The sequence below is a fragment of the Takifugu rubripes genome, chromosome 8 (assembly GCF_901000725.2).
Source record: "Takifugu rubripes chromosome 8, fTakRub1.2, whole genome shotgun sequence".
In the NCBI taxonomy this organism is placed as follows: domain Eukaryota; kingdom Metazoa; phylum Chordata; class Actinopteri; order Tetraodontiformes; family Tetraodontidae; genus Takifugu; species Takifugu rubripes.
In genome coordinates, this window is record NC_042292.1 from 18,149,890 (window position 1) to 18,170,734 (window position 20,845).

The window sequence follows — 20,845 nt, forward strand, 5'->3', positions numbered from 1 at the left end:
TTGAGCGGGACAAGACCGATAAAACGGCTAATTCCAGCAACGCTAACAGAGTTGGAATCTCCTCTTACAGAGGTCAGAGGACAAAGGCTGAAAGAGAAAAGGAGAAAAAGGGGATATAAAGGAGCGGTGGGTAATGGAGAGGACGGAGAGAGGAAAAGGGAGGATTTAGAGAGGTAGAAAGTAGCCTGTGATGCTACACCGAGCCGCCATCGAAGGCTTTCACCCATCATTTCAGCCGACTGGAGGACCCTGTCAGGCTAAGCCCCCAGAAGATGAGTCACTTTAAACCAGTGTTGAAGACATCCAAGAAGGATGAGCATCGGAAGCACCCCCATACACCGTCCATATGTGACCAACATAACGGCTAACGATGAGCGGAATGCTACAGAGCTTCCGTTCCCCATGGCTCATGAATAAAGAGGTTTACCGGATAAAATATTTGGAACGGCGGCTCTCTTTCTGTCCCTTTTTTCCCCAATCAAACTGCCTTTTTAAATCTGAGCTCTGCACTTACGAGGGCTTTATGCTAATTGGGAGAGTTAACGTAAATTAAACCGCAGGGTTGTGGAAGCGGCTAATCCAGTCCAGGTGTGACTGCTGCTTCGGAGCCTCGGGTTGAGCTTGGTTTCGTTTGTCTACTGCTATGAACTATGCAGATTTTAAAGCACGTACTGGGCAGGGGGTGTGGCCTATTCCCCAACGGCACCTGCCGATACGCAGCGAGGGCGTCCGTAGAGGCCGTCGTCAGATTAATCACGATCAGCCACATTTCTGCTCTCGTGCATTCCAAACAGCTGTTAGCAGTTAGCAAAAACCTCCCGCTGATCAAACGTGCAGGTGGATTCTGGGAGTTTGCCTCCGCTAAAGCGGCTAACGTGCTCCCGTCGCTAAATAACTTTCAAATGTTTGATTTTGTTCGACTGGAGTCATTAGACAGGTCAGGCTTCATTAGCCGCGTGTACCTGCGCACGCGGCGGCGCCGGCGCTCGTGCCAAACGGCAGAACTAGCGCGGCCGAGGCTGTTTGGATGGCTGCACAAACGAGACAGTTATGTAGAATAATCCCGCTCAAGCCAAATGGAATCAAAGCTGCCGCCAGGATTCCGCCCTGCCCCCACCCAAAACTGGATTGTGAGCGCTTTAGCAGACAGGTTGAGTCACACAGGCCAGCTTCAGAGACCCAAATCCAATCAGAAAACACGGTTTGGAATGCTAATGACCATTTAGCTTCGGCTCAAGGAGTCGTTAGCGACTGTTTTTTCGCCTTCCGGGCTTCCTTTCCTGGTTCTCTCTCACTTCAGCGTGACCAAGAGTCAAAAGATTGGAGCTAATCGGAATTTGAGAAGTGTTTTACAACAAAATCGGAATCTCGGGAGCCATGAATCAACATAAAAGCGCCATATTTCCAGTTTTGTGGGAGGGATGATGAAGGGCTGGGAAGCTTATTAAAGGTCAGTCGGAGTTGTTCGGCTCCAACTGTGCCGGAAAGGGAAAGAAAACTGCATCCAGCGCTTGGGGGCGAGACATCAAATGTTCATATCGCTCACTCCCACCTTCCAATTAAAGGATAAGCTGAAGGGAACGCTAAAAACAACCGGGATGAAAGACAAAGGAGGGCAGAAACGGCCACGTATGTGACAGCGAGGAGGGAAAAGTCCAGCTCTGTTCCCGCTCAGGACCAACCACCTGCTCCCGTCTGAATTGGCTCTTTCTTTACTGGGAAACTCGCTCCCCCGGCTGACAAATGGGCCGACGCCGAGCCACCGCGGTTAGCGAGCCACCAGCATGACGGCTGTTGAATCTGACACCACGAGGGCCAAAATGACCCCGCTGGGGAGTTCTAATGGGACGGGAGCAGAAGGGAGGCCTGTTCCTTTGAGGACTCCCGAACTTGTGGATTAAGTGGCAAAATGCTCCGCTTACTCCGGAATAACAAAGTCTGCCGGGTCCTCGGCCCAGGAATCCAAAAAAAAGGAAACCAGCGCAGCTCAAAGCGCTGACTGGGTCCGATTCAGTCGGCTCTGCTTTCATCGCCGCCCCCTGAGAGGATTCATACGGCCTTAAACATTTCCCATTTTCCGTAGCAGGGCTTCCTTTTCCATGTGTTGGGGGATCGCACCTGCAGGGCCGTCGGCCTGGAATTTACATCACCCAACTCCGGGAACAGGGGTTCCTTATCAGATGGGTCGGGAGCAGAACCAGCAATGAACCCTGTTACTTTAAAAAGAGGCTTACACAAGGGCGGAGGAGGGGGGGTTCGGATTGGCATTCCAACGGCGTTCCGAAGACATTTCAAATGTATTTGTTAGTCTGCAGCTTTGGCTGATGGAGGGATCCGTCTCATCCCTCCTCCCCATCTGCATATTAATGCTAGCTGCACAGCCACCCACCGGTCTCCATTTGCCGGCGCCGCTGCCCCCACGCCGTGCTTATCGTGCGTGTTTTTGTACTGTAATTGCGAGGTGCTCAACACATAATTGCATCGCAGAAACCTGGCGGCCAACCAAGAGGAACCGACTTCTGCGTAAACAACAAAGCCGTCGCGGAAAAGTAGGCCCGCGAGTCGCCGCGGCAACACGTGAGCGCAACCGCGGCGGCCATGGCGGACGCGCAACGCTGCAATCAAAGCAAACACAAACATCTCTCATTTACGGCACCGGCTTGATCAGGAGACGCTAAAGGCTCGTTAGTGTTCCCCCACGTTAAAGATCAAAGGGCAAAGAATGCGTGGTCGCACCGCCTTTGTTTAAGTTAATCAATACTCCGGCTGGATGATCTGGGAGCCATTTCCTCTCATTGCCTCCGCCAGTTTATTTATGTAGCAAGGCTTTGTTTCCAGTTAGCAATGTTAGCAAACACGGCCGCCGCAGGTCTTTCATCGAACGTCGAAGGAGGCCGAAGCTTCGAGCCGCCGCCAGGAAACGAGCCCTTTTATTTACGGCGACTTCAAATCAGGGGTCTTTTTTTTTTTTTTTTAATCAAGTTCCAACATTGTTGCCAACGACTTGTCTCATGTCCAGAGGGGTAATCAGCCGCGAGGCCTCTTCCTGGTCCTCCGAAAGCCCATTTGGAATGAGGAGATCTGAATAAAGATGGGTTTGAGAGCCGACAGGGATCCTCCGGCTAATCCTCCCCTCCCGCTAACACAAACATCCCATCAAATCCTTCAACTCTTGAAGGGGGTCAGAAGTCGAGGATAATGAGAGCTGGAACGTATGGGAAAGCTCATCAGCAACAGAGGAAGGATCTTCCCATCTGCTTTCCTCCTCCTCGTCCCTCAATCACTCCCGACGCTCCGTCAGCGTTTGCACCCGATGACGGAGGAGCCGTTTGTCTCGCGCGTTCACGCCGAGAGTGCCGGAGTAAACAGCGGCTCGTTTATTTCCCTCCAGAAACATCATTAACGGGACCGTTGTCACATGTCAGCCCTGGTGAGGCCGGCATCACGGGTTGCGCTAATTTAGCTTTATCGTCCTCCGGAGGCTCATCAGCCTGTGATTCAGTAGCAAGAAGCTAATATGTAGCTCCTAGCACGACAACGTCGTCACAAAACATGGTTTTGTGGTCAATGCGATGACGGAGCGAAGAGAGAAATGAACACAAGCGCGGCTACGGGAGTAGCTGCCATGCTAACCTGCCTCCTCTCTCCGCCCTCTGGGGAAATTTACTCTTCGCCACGCAAAAAAAATGGACCGCCGCCACAAAACTGGATCAAAAGTGGCATCGGGTTCACGTGTTTGGTTGCGTTTTTGCTTTGTGTCGCGCTTGTCTCCTTCAGAGGTCAGGTGCAACGCCGCTACAATGCTATCAGCCCTCCTGAGGGAGTCTGCTGGGGTCTGCTGAGGTAGAAGGTGATATATGGCTTTGATATTGGCTGTAATTACTGGCCGTGAAGGCCACGCCGCCTTAGGGGAAGACGGAGGAGAACAGGAGAAAGAAAGGGAGGAGGACGAGACGCTCGGGCTCTGATGAGGAGAGGACTGTAATCTCCAGGCAGGCGTACGCAGCTTCGTCCAGGCTACCGAACCAGCGCTAAAAATACCCCACAAAACAATCGCCGTGATGCAAATGGCCTCTAATGCTAATTCAATCCGCGGTAGCGTGATTAGCCTCCTCGGAGTCGGCGATGCGGTGCGGCTCATAGGGACGTGCGTTTTTGGAGGTTGCTGGTTCTGCAGAGCCCCTCGACAGCCGCGGCACAGAGGCAGCGACGGCTAATGAAAGGGAGCCACTTCTCTCATCTTGTCGCAGCGTGATGTCAGACAGCCTTCATTCTGAAATGCATTAGAGCGCTCACGTGGGTCGTCGCTCAGGCTGCTATTAGCTCTCGTTCAGACGACTATAATGGAACCGAACCCCCCGCTGAAATGGTCCAGCACACACCTTTGTGAGGGCGCTTAACTGAAAGGTAGCACTCGGGTTTGATGGCTGAGTGTCAGGGAAGTGCTCTCAGGAAGGGGGGGGGGGGGGGGGGGGGGGGGGGGTAGCCACCTAAATCTATAAGGACACGCGGGGGCATTAGCATGCGATGTATGCAAGTCTGGCGCGCTAAGCAAGCTGGCATCAGCGCGGTTCGCCTAGGGACGGGACGCGAATGCTAACGGCCACGTGTGCCAGTCGCCACGACGACACCGGTGCCAGCAGGAGAGGCAGGTGGTGGAGAAAATCACCGCGGGGCCGGAAGCCAACAGGAGCAGCACAAATTTTATTTAAGCTAATTCTTAGATCAGCGCCGCTCAAGCACTTTTATTTGCTAAACTGGGTTGAGAGTCGGCGCCCGGATCTCGAGCGGCCGTTTCTGGGTTTCATATTTCAACAGGGAAATTGTCCAGGAGAGCGAGGAGGCCGACGCTGAATATGATCTCCCAAATCGGGCTTTAAAACGCTCTCCTGCCGTGTCGGTTTGAAACCGCCATTAAAGAATTATTGCGTCTGCCGTCTGGCGCGGCTCGCATTAGCCCCGGAAACAAAATGGGGAAATCAGGTTACGGCAGGCGGCCGTAATAGCTCCAGCGGTGCCGCTACGTTGTTCGGTTTGTTTCAGTCGGTTACGGAACATCAACACCACGCGGGAGCGAACGTTAATTAGCGGCTGTCAAACGCACGCCGGTAACGAGAAAAAAAAAGGTGCAGAAGAAGAAACGATGCCTGTAAAGGTGTCCGAAAACGACGGTTTGCTGCCCGCAAAGCTGCGATTTAGACGCAGAGATCAAAGTCGAGCTTCACGCGACAGCGTCGCGAACTTTATTCCAACATCGGAAGGAAGGAAAAGACGGAATGAAGTGAAACGTGGTAACCGGAGCGTCGAGGCTTTGAAGACTTCCTCAGCTCAGGATCCCTCTTCCTCCTTCGTCTCCTTTTTCTGTTTAAACCCTAATGAGCTCAGCTGCAGGTTCCCCGTTGAGCTCAAACGGCCCAACAACGCCGTCGCCGGGGGTGGCGTTTGTTTGTGGCGCCGACCCCAGCGTGCGGCCGGTGTCATCGAGTCGTCGCGCCCCTCGCCGGTCCTCCGCTCACCACCCACACCTTTTCATCCACTCAGCACTTTCAACAACAGGCGTTCCGGCGCCGGTTCGGGCTTTAGCTTTAGCTTTAGCTCGCTTATCTCCGCCGCAACATGCTTCCTTTGTGCTGGTGACAGCGGCAGGACCCATCAGTCCACCGGACCCATTTTCCCTGCGGGGAAGGTTTTTTTTTCCCCTCCGAGTGGGCGGATGGAGAACAAGGCAGCCACGGGGTGCGTCAATTATCCGACACCATGTTCCATCCATCGGCTGCTCCTGACACGGCTGATTATCTGAAGTCTGGCACAAAACTAAAAAGCCGAGAGCAAATGTTTGATAACACCCAGCGTTCCATTACGGATCTCAAAGGGGTCGAGCAAAACGTTGGAGACAAAAGTTAATGGCGGGCTGGCGATTTCGATCGGTGGGTCTTTTATAAGTGCAGCAATCAGTCAACAAAGGGGCCATAATGGAGTCGACACATATTCGGTCCCGGCTCGTGGAAACGCTGCTGTTTTCTCATTCCGGGGAAAAGCAGGACCGGTTAGACTGGTCTCCACCTCCTTTCTGGACCCAGGAGCAGATTTTAGGGATCCTTTCTTAGGAAAATCAAAGCTGATCGCGTATTCAGCCTGGTTTAAGTCATCATCGCTTCCAGTAATTAAGAGCATAGCTCACCTGCCAGGTGCGCTGTCGTCTACGTCTGAGCGTGGCCCCCTCAAGCTTTTCACCAGATTAACCCAGTGACGTGGAACCAAACCTTTTTCAAAGCCCTCTCTGACACGCTAGCATACCCCCCTCCCCAGACCAGGTCGCAGGGCTCCAGGCCACACATAGCACCTTCAAATGTGCAGGCATTAGCATGTGATGCTACATGCTAACATGGGCCCCCCAACTAAATAAGACCGATAAGCTAACACGCCTTGTAGCTTGGTGTGGTGCTAACAGATCGAGGCTGAAGCTCACACAGCAAGGGTGGAGTCAGCACGTTTAACAAGTCATTTAATTACTGCAGCTACAATTTGGTTTTTTGTGCCTGACTGTCGGGATTTTGGGACCTCAACGATTAGCAGCTCTAAGTAAAGTGCTCATGTGGCTCCAGACGCATGAATGATGAGCCTGACTTTTCCATTAACGCTGCTCCCTGTTACCTTTGAGACATGATCTTGTAGGCGTCGGGGAGGTAACAGCGCGTGTTCTCCATCTGCGCCAGGTCCGCGTCGCAGATCTTATCGTCCGTGCGGCCGTAGTTGGCGCTCTCGATCATGATGACGTCGGTACCGGGGCAGCGCAGCTCGATGGGGTAGCCCTCGCAGGACAGCTCCCTCCTCACCACCGCCATGGGGATGGGCGCCCGACTGAAGGCTGCAGACAGAAAAAACATACTTTAAGTCAACAGATGCTAGTCACTTGCTAGCAAGACGCTTTAGCTAACTTTAACTTGGGGGGAGGAGGGGGGGCAACACCTCCAAACAGCACTTCTGCTGAATTTGATGCCGTATTTTTGCATTTTTACTCCAACTGTTGGGAGAAAATTAGACATTTTGACCATTCATCAACTCCAAATAGCTCAGAGTCGCTTCAATGGAAGATGATGATTTTTGATGTGAACACTTTGCTAAACAAGCCAGAAAAACTTTTTTTTGTTGTGTCCTACCAGGATCCCCGGAGGGTTCGGGTGTTGATTACTCCACGCTCAGAAAAACTTCGTGCCAAGTTTGTGAGAAGAGAAAAGAATCCAGAGAATAGGAAAAAATAAACATCAAGAAGGGACAGGACGACCTCCAATCAAAAGGTCTTCCACTGAGACGTACGAGGAGAGGTTGTCTGGCGAGCGTGGGCGGACAGGATGCTCGCCAGTTGCTTGGAGTGGGAGGATGAGCAATACCGGAGGGGCTCCTCCAGAAACCAGGCTGAGATTGACAGAGATCAAATACCAGGAAATAGGCAAGTGTTTGCATTGGGCTGGGAGAAAATATCCTTACGTGGGCAATCAAGTGAGAAAGTAGAGCCGGAGAAAAGTCAACCGGAGCCGAGTCCTCTCTGTAACCCTTAAAAGTCGAGACCACACAACACACAGATGGGACGGATGGACCTGGAGGACGGCGTGGCTACCGGGAAAGGGGCAGTTGAGCTTCAGTTTAAACACACACACACACACACACACACACACACACACTTGTCTGGAGAGGAGACGTAAACATTGGTCTGAAAGCCTGTAGGACGACTCTGGCTGTTATGGACTTTTATAAACAGGGCTGTCAAGTTCATCAGGTAACAGACAGGAAACGAGTGAAAGAAAGAGGACGGAGAGAAAACGAGACCTATGTGGAAGTAGGACTGGGTGGAAAGATGACACCAAAAACTGTCGGTTTCCCCGGAGACGGCAGCCTAATTTTAGCTCTGGGCGGTCGGCCATCCGAATGTTTAGTCTTGAGACGGACAAGAGCTCCAACTTGACCCCAACCGAAGGTATTTGTGGGCACGATGGCTGAGATGATCCACCGACGATCCACCCAACCTTTGTCTTATGAAAACTAGCTAACACGAAGCGATAGCAACCAATCAGAGGAGCAGGAGCCTCTGAGGCCCCAGAACCTCCATCTCAGAAACCAAAAGATGCTGTAACCTCATATTTAAAGTCCAAACGTTGGCCTCAAAGCAGCGAGGGGACCTCACACGTGTGATATCGGCTGGAATTCCAGCCGCTCGTTCCCTGAAATGACGGCTGTGGCACAAACACGTCAACGTTAGCTATTCTTTGCCGAGTTGTTCATCAACAGGGAGAAGATTTTGTTTTGGAAAAGCAGTTTTCAGTAATTACACGATTCCAGACGCTTTAGTCTCGAGCTAAACAGCTCGGTTTGAAGTTCGCCTCTGTACTGTGACATTTTCCCCGACGACTCTCGCAGCCGCAATAATTAGCCGAAGGAGGGGAAAAACAAAAAAAAAACATCTTTATAACGAAGATTTTCTTCTAAATCTCACACTCGGCTTTGATTGCTGCGTTCCTGCTCCTTCCTGGTCTCTTTATCGTAGCTCCAACAGCTGGTTAATTACTAAATGAGCTACAGAGGCTGCAGTAAATTCTACACGGAGAACTCCTGCGCAATCCTGTTGATTACGTTCAAGATTAATGCAAAAAAGTCCTGCTGACACCACGTACGCCTGCTCCCAGAAACACTGTCGAACGCTCATAAATAAAGCACGACCCCGGCAGCGGCGCCGGCGACCCCCTGACCCCTGACCTGGAGGAGGACACGACCGCCGGAGAACTTGAAAGGGTAAAAGTGGCCTTTTTGGGGGTAGAAAAGGTAAAACTTCTCATCATTTAATCAAAGCAAACCAGTTATGTGAGAAAAGTGAGGTAGAAACAACAAAAAAGCCAATCATTATCGTGTCACTTCCAACCATCTCATAAATTATTCAAACCGCCACAACAGCAAAGCGTCAGTGAAACATCGCGGTCTGAAATAATTGTATTCATTCCGGTGTTGAAAGCCATCAATTATCTTCCTCTTAATAGGAAGATTTATGCCGCCCACCCTCAAAAAGCGCCCAAACTTCTATGAGGCCGACAAACGCGCGGGGGAAAAAAAGAAAAAAAGCATAAAAAAAGTTGAGGAAGGTGCTCGGCTCAATGAAGGAAGGAGGCTCTTAATAATACGCCAGTGCACCAACGTGCGCTTGCTTTTTGTTGGTTCCCGTCGCAGCCACCAGCCCCTCGCGCCGAGGTCCACCAGCCCTGCAATCGAGATCTCAATTTGGGCCGTCGTCTTATCAACACGGGCGGCGGCGCCAATCACGGTGGCACATTAGCCGGCGCGTCTCCACCTGTAGCATAATTACATTGGTGTCCAGAGGACATCAAAGCACCCCCCCCCCAGGGGGCCGGCACTCCTCAATCCGCCATCTGCTGGACGCAGTGGTGAGATTTTGGGAATCAGTGGTTTCTGTTCCGTCTGCAGCCCAGACGAGCGTTAATATGCAGATGACGCCACTCTTTCCTCCTCCTCCTTTGTCTGCTTTTATGCTTCACCCCCAGCTGAATGTTGGAAGAGGAAGAAGAAAACCGAGAAACATCGCGGGTCACCGTGGACGCGAGTGTTGGCAAACGAAGCCAGGAAATCCGACGTGAGGTAAAAAATATCACTGGGGAATCTAAATATCGCACAGATTCTTAACGTGTACGTTTGAAAATGTTCAAAAAAACCAGCTGCAACCAACGGAAATAAACTGTTTCCAAATAAAGAATATGCGCTCCAAAATAGGGCAATAAAATGGTTAAAAAAAGATGAGCCGTTAGAAACCCTTTCAGGGGGCGGAGCTAACAAGAATGATTTGGAAGGTTTTGATCCATTATCCCGTAAAACCAGGTTCTCCTTCCAAAGAAAACATGAAAGCGAAACGAGCGAAAAAGATGTCGGACGTCCAGAAAAAGCAGAAAAAGACGAGTGCGCGTTCAAATCAACTCAAACGTCATTGGATTAACGGAGGATAGATGGTGGCGAGGAGGCGGCCAGTCTCTTTTTGCGGTCTGTTTTTCCCCCCCACAAAGAATCGTTGGCTCCGTCCGGCCCCCAGCGCTAGTGATGAATTAGCACATGAATCTAAATACCATTATTTGATTAGACCAATGGGGGCCTGTCACACCCACTTCCTGGATTGCAACAAATGCCATTTTTCAGCAATCGAAGCGAGCGGCTTGGGATGGGGGGGGGGGGGGGGGGGTGCATTTTCCAAGATGCATGAGGGATGATTTAACAAAGTGAAAAACAGCAATTTGCTCTCCCAAGAAAATTGTACATATCGCCTGAAGCCATGCATGGTGTGTACAGGAGAGTTTTAGAGGAGACCATCAATAATACATTTGCCCCCACCAGGTGATGGGGTATAGAGACTCGCGCTACCGTCGCCGTGCAACCCATGAGCAAGTTTCAGAGGTCCCCGAGATTTGTGAACGTCCGTGCACCTCTGATGAACTCTTCAATTGGACTCCTGAGACTTTGACCGACGTTTCCGCTGAGCACAATTAGCATTAGTCATTATGACAGGACCCAGATATCCGCTCGGCATGGGGAACCGGCCGGGCCATTTGTTTCGCTTCGACTCACATTTGCTGACACGCATTCGAACAAATTAGTTGGCAACACTCACAAACTCCAGCGGAAGGGCGGAGGAGTGATGGAGGGTTTCAAACTGTCAGTCACAGAGCCTTGAGGGGAAACTGGACCTTCAGTCTGAACAAACGAGCTCATCAACAATGATGAGCATTCGGACTCCTTCATTCGAATTTTCATGATTGTTTAAAAGGCACCTCTGGATTTTTGGGTTCTGGCCCAATTTTCCTTTCCAGAGAGGAAGCCAGGCGCAGTTCTGCTTCCTGTCAGCGATGACGGGTTTCCAGTCTGCAGGTCCAATCGGGAGCAGGCAGCCAGTGCTCCTGACAGCGAGGCGCGTTTGTTCTGACATGGTTTGGCCCTTCCCTCTCCTTTCCTTGCTCCCTCCCCCACACCTCTGCCAAGCCCGGCACACCTTGGCCACCACCTACTGTACCCAGGCCTCCCGGGCCAACGTGACCACAATCACTTTCAGACAGACACACAGTCCACATTGTGGGACACGGCTCCCAGAGCGCCCCCGTAGGGGTGCCCTGACAGTAATTGAGGTCAGAGGAAAGAAACAACGGTGATTTTAGTCTCGTGCGAGGGGGAAACGGTCGTTAGCAGACATTTCATTTACCCCACATCATCACAGAGAACTGGAGGGACAAGCTTTGACGTCCTGGACCAACACACACCACAGCTGAAGGTGAGGACGCAGAAGATCTGATCAGGAGGGGATTTTGGCTTCTTCTACCCGACCTTCACAGTTGGTACAGCAACGTTTTAGCTGCATCTCCCAGGGTAACCAAATCAGTCGCTGATCATATTTTTGGCGCTTTCACACAAATTACAATTGAGTTTGGGACCTGAGGAAGAAGGAGGATTCAGGGTCTTGTTCCTGTGATTAATGCTAGATGGGTTCAGCCCCTCTCCGGCATCACAGTCATCCTTGGTTGCATTGTGTCGCGGTTACGTAGCGCTGATTCGTTAGTCGACTCATGTTAAGGTTCCGAGTTCTACCAAAGTTCTCAAGGCCGATGGAACATGCTGAGCAGAACGGAGGTGAGGGGTAAGGTCAGGGCCCTGTTTAGAACCAGGAAGTTGAACTTCCTCAATGAATTTCATGTTTCCTCTGCCTCCCCATTATTTGTGCTAGGGGACGTTCCTGTTTTTATTCCCAATAAATCCATCATGTTCCCGGGGCAAAGGCTTTAAAAAGTATGTCGGTATATCTTCCTCTAAGACACTTCCTGTGAACACTCCGCTGCACTTTATTGACACAGCCACCCTCAGTATCCTCTGAGCTCTTTTCACAAGGATGCGACAGCCTTCAATGCCGAACGGTTTGTGTTCCAACAAATCGTGTATCATCGGGGCGACTGGGGCCGTGTGGCCAGAGCACGTTTGGAACGTAAGGGCAGTTAAGAGAAAAGATAAGAGCAGCATCTCAACATGAATATTCGCGATAAAATTTGTTTGGAGTTCAACCGCGTGTCAAAGATCATAGCACTAAAATAAAAACCAAAGTCGCACACTTGCAGCGTAAGCTAGTTTGCATTCTGTGGTGTTAAACGTATTCCTAATACAAGGGCTGAACTCTGAATTACATTTTGAATGAGTACATTCAAAAATAAGACAATTCTCTTTCCCACAGTCCTTCAACTTTAATTTTTTTATTTATTCCATGCTGCGGCAGTAATATCCGAGGGGCGAAAAAGCATGAATTAAAACCAATTAAAGCGCGCTGGCGCAATGTTTACTTGCAAAAATGAACTGAAAATTATTTAAATGACAAAATTAAAATGTGATTTCATGCATATGAAATGCTCTCTCAGCCTAATAAAGACATGAATACATTTTCCTTTGTTTATTTGTAAAACTGGAGGCACAGTACGTCAAGTATCGGCCATGGCTAGCCCAGTCTCTCTCACACACCCTCACATTTCTCTGGTTGTTTCATAGAACCCCTATACCCTAACCATCACCACTAAGTCCCTGACCACAACCCTGTCCTCACCCCAACTCTACCTCAACCAAGTCTGAACCCTCCATTCAATTTGTGGGACCCAACAAAACGGCCCCATTTCTCAAGTAGAATGAGGATTTTGGTCCTCCAAATGTAATAACAAACACACACAGACACATACCCAAGAAGCTTTATGTCCGGTAATCTAAATGGATGGAAATTGAAGGTATTCAATTAGGCTGAGACGAAGCAGCTGGGCTTTGGCAGCTGGAACCTGAAGGGGGGGCGATTAATGCGGTGGGTGTCGATGGCACTTCCAAGCCTCACTTCTTTTCTTGCCTCCCCTGTGGGGTCTTTTTTCACTATCCTATATGAGGATATTAAAGGTGCACGCGCCCACTCTAATACTTAAGTCGGGGGAGTTTGTCCCTGGGGAATATCAATAATGTAGCGGCATCAGAGGCGCAGCCGAGGGCTCTCAAGGATTTTTAATCAGAGCTATTGTTTGCTAGTAACACTCCCCCCTCCGAGAGCTACAACACCGACAAGCTGTAGCGAGGTCCGCACCTCGTGTCGGCTGCCCCGCAGTGCCGCAGCCGGGACAAGCCACCGTTTATGATGGCGAGATGAAAGGAAAACTTTGGAATCTTTCAAAGGCAAAGTAAGAGAAAAGGCATAAAGATTAGTCAGATTTCCCTCAGAGGTTGAGGGGAGAAGCTAGCTTGCTGTCAAAAAAAAAAAGGAAAAACAAATTTTTATTTTATGAAATAGAGAATGCACTTTCAACTCTATTCCCTGGCTGTCAGGATACTTGGGAAAATCTACTTACAATCCAAGACCATGAAAGCTAAATATGTAGCATCGCACCAACCGGGAAGCTGATATGAATAGAAAAGGGAAAGTGAAGACAGTGTGTGGGTGATGTGGATTTGTGAACAAAGAACCGGAGAAAAGTGAGAAAAAATGTTGCAAAGAAAATAATGTGGGCTTTAAAAAAGTGTGTTAGAGAAGGAGGTGGGCAAAATGTGAAGAATTCCTCACCCTCAGAGTGAGAAGTAATCTCATTCCACGTGTATGCAATCAAGAAAGCGCCGCTGAAATTAGCCACGCCGGCTACGCTAATTCTGAGACGCATGTGTTATCGCCTCCTTTGATCGTCTTTTTGTTCCATATTGAAACTGACAAGTTTCAGATGTGTATGTGTGTGTGTGTGTGTGTGTGTGTGGGGGGGGGGGGTGACACATAATGAGTGGAACATGCATTAGACATGTGGTACAGAGCTCTTTGGCTGCAGCTCTACTTGTTGCACCTGGCACATCGGCGCCCCGCAACAAGCACGACGAGCGGAAACGTGTCGGAATGCAAGATTTCGACACGTCGCCGAGGTTTCACACAGCCGCGAGGCGCGATACAGTAATGCTAGGAGGAAGACGTGAGCCTTGGAAACAAAGGACAAGCTTAACTGGCAAAGCTGGAGATGCCTCAGCGGTGAGCCGTTTCAGTCTAAACTCTCGAACATGGGGGGGCGGAGTTTGGCAAAGAGAATCCGATGGTTTTGGGAGATGATAACAAAACTAGCATAACATTTGACCCATGTTTGACACCAGAAATTCATTAGTTAGTGGGGAGGGGCCTTGAGCATACCCCCCCTCAAGTCAAAAGCTACCATTGTCTGTTAGCATGTAGCCCAAGAACATCTGCAGAGGGCCTGTAAAAAGGCTCGTTTGATGCCGGAATGTCATTTCTCTCTCCCGCCTATCGAGTTTCAGGCGCTTCCTGAGTCCAGCTACATAAGAGCAGAGAAAGAGGAGCAATATCAGAGTGAAAAAGGATCTCCCCCTGCCCCCCCTCACCAAGCCCTACTCCTCTTCCTTCTGCCTCCAAATGAGGAGGGGGGGGGGGAAGCACGCGGGCATCTGTGCCTTAGTAAATGTGTGGAAAGTGGGAGGCGAGATGGAGTTTGACAGTCGGGAGGGTCGGTTGTACTGGCAGGGGTCAAGATGACCGGAGAAGTTTGGCCGAGCTGAAATATCTTCTCAGAAAAGCTTGGAACGGGCTGCACGTCCATATGGAAGCCCCAAACACTGGGAACAGAACAGCATGTGCTCCAAGAGAAACAAAAGACGACTCCCAGTTTGTCGGATAACCAGCTGGCCCTTCGGACGAGGGTTTGACCAGGCAACACTCAAAGCTGAAGGTGTCTTTGATCTCATTGGATGAAGATTCTCGACCAAAAATGGCCCCTTGTGGCGAATCCTTGTATAAATCGAAGAGAAGGGCGAATTGTTCAGTATCAAACGGTGGCCTTGCGCCGCCTGGGTGAGTGGGCGGGGCTTCATCTCCACACACAGGTGCACACGGTGGCTAAAGCTGCGTGGTGAGCACTGGATGAACTTGCACTCCTCTTGGAGAAATTGACTTTCAAGCACCGACCGGCCTGGGAGGGAGGATCCTTGTTCGGGGTTTGATCCACAGCCGGGAATGACGACTCCTCCCCTGTCCAACAGCTGGGAGGCAGGGCTGGGAGCCCAGAGCGCTGATGGGCCCCATCTGCTGACAGCCTGTTTGGAGCCCTGAAGGAAGATTTCTCTTCTTCAACTCTGACCCCGGGCCATGCTGCAGAGCTACCACCGCTCAGTCTCTATCTACCCTCACTTTCCTTTTATTTTAATGAGCACATAATTAATAAGGGAATGAAGCAGTCTCCCAAAGACCTCCATAAAAAGAAGCTTTCTTTGTCAAAGGATGTATTGAATTCCGCCACAAGGCCGCTGGGCCTTATTGAAGGCCATCTCCAATATCGCTGCCCCCCACCACCACCAACTCATTCTGAAGGTCTCTAGGGCTAATCTGCACCAGGCTCATCATTTGATCCATCTGATCCACCCCCAACGCCTCATTTCTGCAAATTTCACAATACTTCCTATTGATCCGCTGTGATGAAGTCACTCGCTCATGCACAAGCTAGCTGTGCTTGATGACAAGAATCGAGGCGCCCCATGGCCGTGGTTGGCTGCGCAGGCTGGCGTCAACCTGGAGGCAAATCTCTATTTTTCAGACGGGAACAATAACAGGTTTTTCAGCTAATTATTTTGTTGTTGAGTGAAGCGATGTCACGTTGTCAGGTCGGATGTACGATCCTTCCAGCTGTTGTTTCAAAACCAAACACGACAACAACAGAAAAAGTTGGAAGATGCTAGGGGCTTTTACGATCAACATTAATCAAGAAGCCTTCAGAGCGCTCCAGACAAACAAGAGGCCAGCTACTGCTAGCCAGCGCGACTGCCGCTAGCAGCTTGTGAACATTGACAGAAAGCACCGGAAAAACCTCGGTGGTAAAACCAGTTGTAGGTCCTTGATCACGGATTTGGGCAGGGAATCGCGGGATTGGACGATTAAAATGGGATTTGAAATCACGTGGTTACGGTGCTATGCCCCGCCCCCTTCCAAACAACGTCAGCGTGGCGAGGCGGCCGTCCACGGCACCGTTTAACTCGCCGGTGAAACAGCTCAGAAATTCGATGCCAACTCCTGAACACAGAGCCGTAGCGACGTTTTTACGAGCAGGTGAATTATTGTTTTGCAAATTCTGCCAGGATTCTAATGATTGGACGCATTAAAATGACAATGAGCACTTTATTTTTAAACTAGCTTAAAGCTGTTGGCACTTGAAGTCTGACGTAGCATCATGCAGCGCTTCCTTATTAAGGTGTTGCGAAGTGTCGTTTGTGTCACGTCCATAAAGTTTAGGCACTTTTTGTGGTGTTTTTGTATATTTTAGAAAATGACTTTTAAAAGACAGACTCTTTTGGTCGTAAAATAAGAGTACAAAAAAATTATATCTGAAAATTTATAAAGGAATTCACAAAAATTTTAAGAGAAAAAAATGGACTTTGGGAAAAATAAAGCAGATTTTACAGGATTTATTGGACCACCGTGGATCTAGCAGTCGCGGCTAATGAGTACTTTCTTCAATTGGCAGAGCAACTGCACGTCAGATATTTGGCAGGTTGCTTAATTTTAGGGCGGTAACTGATGACATCACACAAGTACGCATATTGAGAATCAGCTACTGTATATGTATAAAGAAGCTAACTAGGCTAGCAGATAAGAGACATGCCCATTGTGAGCTCAGACTGGGTGCTAAGCAGGCTAGGCCTGTTGCTCTACCAATTTTCGATGATTGGGCTGATGCTTTTTCAGCAGGATGCTAACAAAAGCAAACCTTGTCCAACCGAACCAAACTGTCCTCGGTGATAGCTACATCGTAGCACCTGACCTTCGGCTGTGTCCCAGCAACCAATGGCGACGCGGCACTCCAATAAAAACAGCTCATTCAAACCTCCAACGGCACAGATGCTCAAACTCAAACGCGCGTCTTAATTAGCCGACTGGACGCTCCTCTGAGGCTTTCCTCCCGATCATTTTCTGCTGCAGCGCTAATTCATCATGTAGCGGTGGGGGGAGGGGGGGGGGTCTGACAGCTTCACTCATGCACCATTTTAACCATGACGGAGGAAGCCTCGGCGGAGGAATTGCTACAAAGTGAATCCATTTGCATACGCAGCACTTTGGCGTCCGATGCGCAATCATCAGTATGCAAATAATTGCGGAATGCCGAACGGACGCGCCGGAGTCACGCTAAACGCGGCACGTGTAGCTTTCGCGCAGGGATTGCTAATTAATATGGCAGATTGAGCCAACCGTAGGCCATTGAGATGTCTCTCGGCATGCTTCCGTTTGCCCTTTCTGCCCCCCGTGTACCACCCACACCCTAAATTACAGCCTCGCCCCTGCCATTATGCAGTGTGGGGAACCCTGCGGACCGCACGCCCACCGTTTCCGTCTGCGGAGGTTACTTAGCAATTCCCCCTGCGCTCGGCCAGACACCATAAACATATAAATGCCCCGGCGCATTATGCAGCCTAATGTAAACTAGCATCAGCTAACACTTGACCTCGCTGTCGATATCCGTCCTCATTAAACGCCGGCCGGCCGGCTGGAAGTCCACTCTAAACGGCATCAGTCAGCTCTCACCGAATTATGGCTGCGTTACCGAGCTGAATGGATGTGGAATCTGAGTCATTTATTTGGAAGATATACACGGGTGCCGCTATGGACACCTATAAAACAAGCGCTGGTATTTAACCCCGCCCCCGCCATCAGTAATAGCGCTGTCATTCAGGCCTCTTTGGTTGCGAGTTCTGACAGCAATTTGGCAATGTCAAGCGAGCGGCTAGCGAAGCCGCGCACGCGAAAGGCCGTTCTTTTATTCCCCGTATCGCGCCTGTATTGATTTTACACTCATTACGGAAGGACATAAAAAATGGAGGCTAGATTTGGGGCAGCGGCCCAGATATCAGCGGGAGGATCTGGAATATTATATAAACTGGACCGGACCGCAGGACCAGGAAGTTCTGATCTCAGCAACATTCAGTCGCTCTGTGGAGAGGAAAGTTTCCTGTTTTTAAAGGCGGATTTAAGTTGCTCAACAACTGTGGGTCAACTTTTAGCTTTGAAGTCGGAGAATAACAGTCGACCTTTGACCCGCTGCCCCACATCATGTGATCCGGGACCGTTTGTGTCCAACTTCTTTAGTGGTAAAGAACCTTAAAGCAAGCTTACAACACCTCTAGGATGCTGTTTTCTATGCTATCTTGTTGCCAGGCAACGTAATTAGTAAACCCGGAACACCCAGAAAACCCCGACCCGGCTCAAGAGTGGGACCGATTGTTCCCGAGGTGACGATGCACAACGGATCAAACCAGGAAGTATCGGCATGAAAAACTGCACAGGTGTGACAAACCGCAACACCTGGGGGGGCTTTTGAAACCCACCTGACACCGAAGACGAACAACATCTGGATGAAAAACAATAAAAACGAGCCGCGTTTTCCCGCCTGGGCCGGATCAGCGTCCAAAACACAGAATTATTTTGACTTTTAACGTTGAGTCTCACGTGATTTACAGCCCCAGTCAGGCGGGTATAAATCAGCACATTAGTGCTACGTACCCGCCCCCCCCCCGTCTTTTTTAAAGGGACGCAGGAGGATGGCTGAATTCCGAGTCATGGCGGCTGAATTCCGAGTCAGATTGTGATTCCATAAATGAAGCCGGAGGTCACGGCGCCACCTGCAGCATCGGAGGGAAATCAGGGAACCGGATACGCTCCCCAAACTCTGCCTCTGTTTGCTTTTCCTGCAGTGACCCCCCCACCCAAGCCCCACCCCCCACCCCAAGCCCCACCCCCTCCACCCCCAAGCCCCACCCACTGCAGACGCCTGAAAGTCATTTCCTTAATACGCCGCCGTGCACAGAGGCATAATTTATGGCGGCGTTGACGTACTGTATCTGTCTGCACAATGTGCCCCCACAAAATGAGTGATTGGCAGCCCCCCCTCCCCCCCCGACGCCCGTTTGCTTGCAAACAACTTCCTTCCACTTTGAAATATGAGCCCTAATAAATCATTTGTTTAATTAAGCAAATGAGGCAAAGCCGAGGACGCCCCAATGCCGGGCTTTTCATTAGGACTGCCGGGGTGGGGGAGGTGGGGGGGGGGAGCTGTAATCTTCCTGTTTACCTCTCTGGAGTTGACCTCTGACCCCGCGCTGCGACGTGCAGCGGGATGAAGAGGAAAAGTCCCTCCGGTGCGGCGCGGCGTGCAGGGAACGGCGTGATTAATGCGGCGCTCAGGTGTGACCGCGTTGCTCGTTGTTGCTCACTCTGACCCGGGCGGCGAGCAGGATGCGTCCGGCTGCTTTTTTACCGACCCGCCGACTGTGACGGAACCTCCCATTAATCACGCCACGTGCGCCCACGTGCACGCACACGCGTCGGCGCCGTCTGAGCCAACTGTTTTGTTATTATTTTTATGCTAGGTGTGCGACTGTGGAAGTGCTTTTCCCTCTCTTTGATTCCAGTCATCCGTGCACGCGGACACCAGCGCCTACACATCCCGAAGTAGGCCAGCATTCCCAGGAGACCTCCATCAGCGCTCCCAGAGAGAAGCACGCACAATGACACAGGCATTCACCGCTAACATCTGGCGAGGGGCGTCAGCCTCGAATTGGGCCTTAAATGCTTGTTTTGCTCGATAAAAGTGTCAAATTATTCACGTTTCCATTCCAAAACTTTTCCTCACGAGCCGCTGCAGCTTCGGAGCTTCGGGAACGCAGCGTGGGAGCGTGAAGCTATCTTTACAGACCATCTGGAATAATTCCTGCATGACTTTCAAAAGCGCTAACTTTTCACTCTGGACTGAAATGATGGCCGGTACGGCGGCCTGGAAGGATGAGAAGAGCAAACATCCATTAGGCTACGTGGGAAAACTGGGAGAAAAGCAACGCAGTTATTTGAGTGGAGCTGATTGGTGGAAAATAGGATAAAATGGGCCCTTTTTGTAAACTCCCACATAGTGGATGTACATTTATGCTACACTTATGGGGCAAAGCTGGGCACAGATCACTGCTGTCCGCTCAGAAATGTTCTCTATTTTGATTTTTTTTTCATAAAAGCTATGCTAACTCACATTGTAACAACTAGCATTAAAGCTGCATTTACGAGCAACAGGTGGTTTTTTTTTTGCTAAATCTGACCATTTGGTACCATCACAATAAAAAAGCAGATCAAACTAGGCCGAACTGGACCGGACTGGTCAGGGAACACTTAAGAGTGATCCAGTTGAGGCGTTAGCAAACAACCGGAAGCTAAACAAGTGAAGCAAGAAGCAGCGTTATGACCTCAGATCTCCTCGTGATATCGCTCCGCTAATCCCAAGGCGCAGAGGCTGGGTGGGCCGCGCAGATGGGACCACCGCCACATAACACGCTCGCACAGATGGTGAAGTGCTAGCGTACTGGCTGGGAATAAAGCTTTAGCATCCGGCAAACACATCAGCAACCCATCTAAAAACCCAGAAGAACTTCTGCAATCAATCTGTGTTTGTCGAGATAATTAAGAAGCGCAGAGGGGTCAAAAGTTAAAAGAAACACACACAACAAAGTGTGTGTTCATCAGCTCCCATTAGCCACTCTAGCTACTCCGCATCGCACACCCCAACGCTCACACCCCCAGCCTGAAAAATTACTGTTTTATTTTATCGGCAAAAAGGAGGTTTTAGCTTCGGCTGCATCGTTAGAAACTCCTTCGAATGAAAAGTCTTTTCATTCCCAGTACTGCAACTGACCTCGCGCTAAACACGCAAAGCTACTGCTGCGTCACTCATTCTCCCACAGTCACAGCAGCCAATTTCCTGTTGCCGGGAGAACGAGA

The 20,845-nt window shown here is 50.3% G+C and overlaps 1 protein-coding gene across 25 annotated transcripts in view; it reads right to left on the reverse strand.

The window, feature by feature from the left end:
* The window catches only part of LOC101078919 (adhesion G protein-coupled receptor L3-like), a 126,633-nt gene that overhangs the window by 69,583 nt on the left and 36,205 nt on the right, over positions 1 to 20,845 (reverse strand). For all 25 annotated transcript variants that reach the window (XR_003889381.1, XM_029840929.1, XM_029840921.1 and 22 more), the window contains one exon: positions 6,655 to 6,868. Coding sequence is in view for 24 of the 25 variants with exons in the window: in XM_029840929.1 (XP_029696789.1) it covers positions 6,655 to 6,868 (214 nt within the window). In the remaining variant the exon portion in view is untranslated. The remainder of the gene's footprint in view (positions 1 to 6,654; positions 6,869 to 20,845) is intronic.